The sequence below is a fragment of the Peromyscus eremicus genome, chromosome 17 (genome assembly GCF_949786415.1).
Source record: "Peromyscus eremicus chromosome 17, PerEre_H2_v1, whole genome shotgun sequence".
Classification (NCBI taxonomy): Eukaryota; Metazoa; Chordata; class Mammalia; order Rodentia; family Cricetidae; genus Peromyscus; species Peromyscus eremicus.
Genome location: NC_081433.1, coordinates 31,829,445 through 31,837,893, shown reverse-complemented (window position 1 = coordinate 31,837,893; position 8,449 = coordinate 31,829,445). Strand labels below are relative to the sequence as shown.

Below are 8,449 nucleotides of genomic sequence, written 5' to 3'. Positions count from 1 at the left end.
TTTGAATACAGTGCTACTGTAGAAGCACGTTCTCCAAGTAACGTCCAGGACATGTCAATAACTGACATATACTCATACTGTGTCACTAAGCTTACGTCTCAAAAAAAGAGAACCTGAATAAATGCCATCCCTGTAGAAACTAGTGAAAGGAAAATCACTGTTGACATTACATGCTGGAGCTGAAAGAAACACAGTCACATCTGCAGGTTATCATCAAGATACCACAGGGCTTAGGCATCCGTGTAGCTCAGAGTCTAGTGGTCTCTTTTGGCCATCAACAGGGAGTGCTTCTGGAACTCTGGATACATGTAGCATCCTGGAGGATATACCCAAGCCTGCTCCTAGCTCTTAGCTCCAGTGGGGTGGGATAATTCAGTTTGAAGGTAAAGGCACTTGGTGGGAATAAGTCCTCACAAGAGGGCTTCACATTTCTGAAAATAAAATCCCCAAATTATCTTCCTTTCTTTATTTCTTTTCATCTTAATTTAATTATTAATTTTCAGTGCTGAGGATTAAACCCAGAATCTCAGGAATTATTTTTCTGATACTGTAGACTGTTCAACACAAAAAATTATTCATTGACTGTATGTATGCATGTATGTATGTATGTATGTACGTATGCATCCTCAAGTTTTTGAGAAGGGAGTAAGATAACTCATGTACTGTGACTAAAAGGAATTCATCAAAGAATTTTGACAGTCTTGTCCATTGATTGCTTTTGTTTAGAAAAATTAAACACAGAAAACACACAGAGGAAGTGTATATATAATAATTAGGATTTCTAATTACTATTTCACATACCATGAAGGCTACTTTCTGCTGATTCTGTGGCTGCCTCCAAATGGTCAGAATGACGGCCGTGCAGAGAACAAGAAACAGGGCGAGAAGAGCCAGGCTCCAGGCTTCCAGTCTGGCAATGGCCTGGACTCCATGCGTGGTTAGAATACTCATGCCCAAGATGAGAAAGGCTGTGGGGGTCAGTACACAAGGCAGACTCAGCACACGTCCTTTCCTCATGTTTCTCAGACCTAGTGGTCTATCCTGGCACAGCATCAAGCTCTTTATAATCTACTTTGCACACAGACCCCTCACTTCTTTTCTATTGTGAAAAAGAGACAGTGCACTTCACCCATCTAGGAAGCATGGACATGTTCTCATTTCTGTCTTTTTAGAAGCCAGCCTTCCCATTTGCCACTAACATCCTGCTTTGTCTGCCATGTGACTCCTCATTTCCTATCCTCAGTCTATATGGATAGGATGTTTTCGGTGGTGTGTGGCTTCCATTTTTTTTTCTCAAATGAAGAATGGAGCATTTACGTATTTAAGCTATTTATAAAGATTATTTGTTAATGTAAACAAGTAATATCACATGATCTGAATCTTCCAATTCCAGGCAATGATGTCAGGCTTCTTCTGATCATCAAGTATGTAATAAAAGCCCCTCCTATCTGCTCTCAGAGAAACTTGTTCTTCCCTAGTTTGCCATGGTCTTATTGTACAATCTCCAAGGGCAAGAGTTTGTCTTGCTACCCCAAGTGCCCAGAACAGTGTTTGGCACACAGATAATACCCAGTAGATGTCACTAAACACAAAGAAGATTAGGTAACCAGTTGAGCAAACAAATCTTTCCTATACTGCTTCCCAATACCATTAGGTTTCAGTTCTGTTACTTGGCCTGATTCTTCAACACAGGGAGCACCTTGAGCTAATGGAGTGTGCCAGTGTATAATTCTGCCACTCTTACTGTAGGAATCCCTTGCTTTTGTGGGCATGTGTGAGACTGTGGAAATGTGTGTCATAGCATGCATGTGGAGGTCAACAGATAGCCTTGGAGGTTGGTTGCCACTTTCTACCTTGTTTGAGGCAGAGTCCCTTATTTGTCACTGTGTACAGAAAGCTACTGGGAAATTCTCTTTCTAACTCCCACCATGCCACAGTCACACTGGGATCACAGGCATGTACTTCCTCACCCGGCTTCACATGGGTTTTGGAAATCTCCACTCAGAGCCTCACATTTGTGCAGCATGTGCTTACCCACAGAGCCTTCTCTCCAGCTCATAAATCTTCCTACATAATATACCAGGACCTCTGTAGGTCAAATTTCATGTCTCAAGTTGGCTAACATATCCCAGGCAATGTGAGACCTTGTCCTTTCCCTCCCACAAGCACTGGTTCTACACACCCACATCTATTGGACCTTTAAACATCTGTAGTGAGAACTTACCCAGGAATCCCACCAGGAAGCTCACGAGGGAAGCCGACTGTCGTGTGGGCAGGGCAGAAGGGTTGAAGAGGGTTCGGATGCTGAAACCCTGTCCTTGTATCATGGTGACCTGGGACTCGCTTTTTGACGTCGCACAGGTACACGATTCCAGAATTTCCTTCTCAGGGGTGTATTTGGGTTGCTCATAACACAGGCCAGGTTGGTACCTATCCCCAAATAAATATCGGCGTCTTTACTCTCATTGGCCCACGTGAAATTGCCACCTTAAACTCTTTGGTGAGATGCTTTACAAAGTCACAGTGTGTGCAGTCAGGCAACACGTCTCGTAACTTGAACTCACAGTGTGCCCAGCTAAGGCAGGGTACAAACCTCTTCCATCAAATACCCACAGCAACTCCGAAGTCCCCCTCACTGCCGTGGAGTCAGAGAGTTGTACAGGAGATGCCAAAAAGTAAAGTTAAGATTAAAGGTGAAGCAATGACAGTGACAGGATGCTACCCGAAGCTTCCGGTGCCCACTGGAATCAGGATTCATGAAAACGGCACAGAAACAGCCACCAGCTATGGAAGGCAGAGTCTCCTGGGCTTGGTATTCAAAGGGTGCCATCAGAGTCGTCTCTCTGCCCATGTTTCCTTGTTTCTAACCCGATTCATCTAGCTTCACCCAAAGATGCTCACTCAGCTACTTGGCCACCTAACTACGCCACGGGCACCATTTTCCTCTGTTATTTGTTCCCATTCCGCTACAACCCCTCAGTGTATCACCTGCTTCATGTCCTAGTACCCGCAGCCCTTGCTTATTTCAGAAACGCCCCGCCCCTCCCCGTAAAGAAATGCATCTACTAAGGAAAATGCACAAAGGAATACAGAAGGAAGACACAACGACCCATAGCACCATTAACTTAATCACCGTTAGCATTTTGGTACAAGTTCATCTAGGAACGTATGCAGACATCAACATTCATTATTTCTTAATGTAAATCTGTAATGTTATTTAAACAAATTCTACCTTTTCTGTGAGCATCATTTACATCTATTTGTTGGTGTCTCCATGATAAGGTCTTTAGGAAAAACCTTAGCACTAAATTATTAATGCCAAAAGTACTGGGAAGTACATACATATTTGGTAGATATACATTTATTGACTTGGAAAAATACTCAGGATATATTGCTAATATAACAAAGGCAGTGTTGTATAGTAGACAAGAATAGGGCTCTATTTGTCAGTCTGCTAGTATTTACAGTTCCAAAAACACAACACGTTTATGTATCTCCACACATTTTAATAAACTGCCTTGTAGACTGGGACCAGCTATCAGTAAGGGTCAAACTAACCTTGACTTTTTGCTAAAAGCCAAGTCTGCTTCCCGTACTCCGTCTTACTGCTTTAATGGCCACGGCCTCCCACTTTGGTGAAACACCCGCTCTTTGTAGTCCTTCCTGTCTCTACTCCCTGTATCCCACCGGGCACACACCCTTCAGAACCCACAGAGACTCCTCACCTGAGGATGAGCACACAGGCTGCAACCAGAGAGTAGGCCATGAGGGTGCCGATGGACATCATGTCCACAAGAGCCTTCAGGTCAAAAAGGAAAGCCATCACAGCTATTGGGAAACAGACAAGAAAGGTAAAGCCGAAGGCCTCCGAGGACATGTCTTACAGTCGGTCACTCAGTCAGGGACAGCTGACTGACACTTTTCTCTTTGGGTACCAATGACAGATCAACATCCCAACATCGTAAGATGGTCTCTGGGCCATATAAACTGATAACACTAACACTTCAAAGCCCCCAGCTCTTTAGGAAACACTAAATACATCTGGTACGATTATTTAAGACATACTTGGCTTGACCAAGTGTGAAAATATTAAGTAACAGAATACTGCCTTTTGAGGTCTTGGAAGGTAAAGAAACACTGCTAGGAAATAGCAGTTTTCTGCATAACAAATTATATAATCACTTTAAATTCTATCTGTATCAAGTCATATGCAAGTCCGAACATTTTAAGTAGTCTTTACAAAAATAATACGTATTTTTCAATAAAATGACGTTTTGGGATGTAGAGTAAACTCCAATCAAATTAAAGCCACACATTCTGGAAGACTGATTAGATGGGAAAGATCAGCTTACGATCCTGTACACGAAATCTCAATAATCTTAAAAAATAAAAATACCTTATATTACCTGAACTTACCACATACTACTCCCTATCTTAGTAAACAAATAACACCACATTCAATTTATATGGTGTCCTAGACTTCTTTACAAGTTTTATAGTCTATGACCTCACTTTATCTTCCATCAATGACCCTAGCAGGCAGAGGAAATTACTTCCATTTTAGTTACATAAAATGGACAGTATTTGACTATTTATTTGTTTACTTACTTATTTTTACCAAATCCAGCAACTTCCCATGGTCTTCCTTGATAGGATTATTCCTGTCTTATAGACAGGTTGACTTAAGAAAGTTACAATGGATAGATACGAGCAGAGCTTTCCTATCCTTACAACCCCACAATATTACATCTTCTCTCTGAATATGCACCACATGCCTCACTCTGCAAACATCTCATTACTAGTATAATTATATGATAGATTATTAAACTTTTAGCATGCTTGTGATGACCACAGGTAGCCAAATACTAATTATTCATATAAACTCTCCAATCCAAATGGAAAAATCTGCAAATTTGGGTGTGAGAATGTAAAATATACAATATTTTAGAAAACATTCCACCATTAACTGTCTTATTATAATGTTAAATTCCATTCTTCCTAAATGAAGGAAAAGTTAAATTATCTTTAAAATTCTACATTCAAAGTAAAATTATTAATGGGAAAGATTTTTACTTTGTGGAGAAGTATTTATGACATGGCTCATCTTTACCATTATGATGAACAGTGGTTCTCAACCTTCCTAATGTGCTGACCTCATGTACAGTTCCTCATGTTAGACTGACCCCCCCAACCATTAAGTTATTTTGTTGCTCCTTCACAACTATAATTTTGCTACTGGTAATATAAATTTCTGACATGCAGGATATCTGATATGCAACCCCAAAAGGATTGCAACCCACAGGTGGATAACCACTGACCTAGAAAAATCATTTTATGAGGGCAGAAATTTAAGCCTGAGAAAAATGATTTGACCTTCTCACATACATCTCAAGTGTCAGATTTAGAAGATGCATGCCAGGTGAAAACTACTTAGACAAATGTTTCTTGACCTGAAAGAAAAACCAACTGGCTAGGTAATAAAACATTCTTGATCCCAACTTCCCAGCACATTAGAGTCTTAACAAAGTCAGAGTTTTTATTCGAACATCTACTCCTGAGATAGTTTCAATTCACTTAGTTATAAAGTTCACTACAGTCTTTCTCTTCTTTCTGTGTCGGGACCCTTAAGACTATTGTCTCAGTCTATACCATCCCTGGAAACTCCTGCATGCTCTAAGAACCTGGCCAGAGGTAGTTAACATGGACACCATAGCATGCCAAAGTGTAGGCAATCTGTATTCTAAAAGCAAAACCCACATGTCCAAACTACTGAAGGACAATTGGGTTCCTAATGGGGGCTGAGAAGGTGCAAGTCTAACCCTGCTGGGCAACCCACTTCACTCTGGGCAGTGAGGTCAACAACCAACTTCAGATTATCTCTGGCATTTCTTTTCTTACGGTAGACTAAGAGTTGGTAAAGTTTAGTTTTTCAAAAGTCCTGCAATCATTATTTTAAAATTAGTACTTCCAATATTAAGCAATGGTTCAACTTAGAATTTTTTCTGTGCCCAAATTATAACTCTATGTGCTTATTCACCAGTTAGAAGAGTGATACCTAATACATAGTGGAGCGTCATTAACTCTTTGCACATTGGTTAGATGCCCGAATGGTTATAGTAAAAACACAGAATCCCCAGTGATTAGTTATGAATGAATTTCAGTGTTTCACCATCACCGTAATTGTCAGATGTTAATCCCAAGATTCACACACTAATTTACCCATGATTTTGTTCTTAACTTACATGCACAGCATGCAGACCCTTTTTAAGTCCACGCATGCGCACAGCACGTTTTAGTCCAATGATGGAGAAACCCCGGGTTTGTAAAGCTTACCAGAAATGACCCCCGCGGTCAACGTGGCAGCAACGGGTGACTGCCTCTTACTCACTCTCGCAAGAAATCTAAACAGTAAGCCATCCCGGGCCATGGCAAACAGAATGCGGGGTAAGGGGAACATAGAACCCAGAAGACTAGAACAGAAAAATTCATAATCCAACGTGAGTTGAGTATCACTCTACCAGGGTACATACAGGTACACAAAGAAGTCAAAATATCAAAATAGGAAAGTCACAAAGTTATTGAACCTTATGTTAATCAAAACAGAAAACCACCTAACTCCACATTTTCCAGAGTTCTGGATGAAAAACGATCCCCCTTTTCTTAGTAAAAGTCAACTCTCTCACCTGCCACTGCACCCGATGACAAAGTAGCAATTATTGGTGTCTTCGTTTTGGAATTGATTTGAGCTAGACATTTGAAAAGCAACCCATCCTCCGCCATAGCATAGATTACACGAGGCATTGGGAAAATGGATCCAAGAAGACTGAGTAAAAAGCAAAGACATGCAGTATGGCAAACACAGTCATGCATGATCACACCCAGAAGAGAAACACAGTGATTGTATAACACTCAGCATGGCAGCTGGGACCAAGGACTCACATAGGCTTACAGTGCAATATAACTGGGCATTTAAACACATCTGCCAATAACGGCCATTGTGTTACTCATTACTCTTGCAAATATCTGCCCAAACAAATTATAAGACTGAAAACAATATCACAAGTCATTTGTTTGTATCCATGATTAAATGTGAATTTAATTAAAAGTGAATTAGACTTTGCAAAATAAAATGAAGGATGAAACACCAAGATGTTTTAGTGTTAACAATTCAGAAAGCAAAATTCCCAAATTAATGGGTCATTAAAAAAGATTAATCAATTTTATGTCACAGTAAGTCACCCACTTATACAGTGATTATGTATTTTTCATATTACCATGATTTTGCAACCCCTAGCTTGATCTTTGATACAAGTAATAGTTCCAAGCATCCAAATTATCAAGGTAAACAATGGCTTAAAAAACAACATATTATAGATTTAGTACATAGAAGGAGCTACAATTAAGTGTTAGTAACGGTGAGGTTTAATGGACAATTTTTGCTTAAGGTAAATTCAATTATTTATGTTTACTATTGTGTCATTCTACATATGATTCAGCTGTGAAAATAACTAAGAAAAAGAGGTAAAATATTTGATTTTAAAAGCTTATTTATTTATTTATTTTTGGCTGGGCATGGTGGCTCATGCCTGAAACTCTATCAGTTGGGAAGCTGAGGCAGAAGATGGCTGAATTTTGAGGCTAGCCTGGTCTTCACAGCGAGAATCAGGCTAACTGTGGCTACACAGCAAGACCTTGTCTCCAAAAACAACTATTTTCTTTTTCTTTTTTACCCCATTATTTAGAGAATATTTTATTAGTTTCTGTCATCAAATCTGCACAGATGATAACATACATATTTAATTCAGTGTGTTACCCTTGCACAAATGGAAAAAAATAAGTTTAACATTTCTAGTCCAATGTAGCTGTTGGTTTCTGTACAATGCCAACCCAACACAGTAAACTGAGAAACTTTTTTTCTAAAGTTGACAGCAAAAGTTTCCAAAAATCCAAATTATATATGTGCAAGGACCAACCACAGTAGTAGGCTGTGCATCAATAGTTGATGTAGCCACAGGCTTTGAAAATCATGCTGGCACAGTATCTTCAAAGTTTGGACTTCAAACTATTCAAAATTCTTCATAATAAACCTCACCAACAGCAGATGACTGAGAATTCCTAAACTTGATTAGTATTATTGGGACCAGGACACTAGAAACTAAAAGCACATTTGAAAGAAGAAAAATAAAAGTCACGTTGATAAATAATATATTGAGAAAAATGTCTAGTTTCAGAATTGTGAAAATTGTTTTCAATTTAAAAAAGGAATTCTCAGGCAAAAAGCTTTTCTCTTTGTGAGAATGTTCTACTCTGTAGTGTAGTAAGAACTAGAACAAAATGTGTTGCTTTGGATCATATGAGAGGCTTTGGAAATCTGAGCTGTAACATATTAAATGAGGAGCTCCTGGAAATCTGAACATTTGACAGTCAAATTCCCTTTTCCTTTCCTATA

The 8,449-nt window shown here is 39.5% G+C and overlaps 1 protein-coding gene across 2 annotated transcripts in view; it reads right to left on the bottom strand.

Moving 5' to 3' along the window:
- Slc7a2 (solute carrier family 7 member 2) overlaps positions 1–8,449 on the bottom strand; it is a 55,912-nt gene that overhangs the window by 3,760 nt on the left and 43,703 nt on the right. The window contains exons 7-11 of one of the 2 annotated variants that reach the window (XM_059244655.1): positions 6,684–6,823; positions 6,334–6,470; positions 3,726–3,828; positions 2,225–2,430; positions 802–968 (exon numbers count right to left, since the gene is read on the bottom strand). In XM_059244655.1, coding sequence (XP_059100638.1) covers positions 802–968; positions 2,225–2,430; positions 3,726–3,828; positions 6,334–6,470; positions 6,684–6,823 — 753 coding nt within the window. The remainder of the gene's footprint in view (positions 1–801; positions 969–2,224; positions 2,431–3,725; positions 3,829–6,333; positions 6,471–6,683; positions 6,824–8,449) is intronic. The other variant, XM_059244654.1, reaches the window with a different exon arrangement.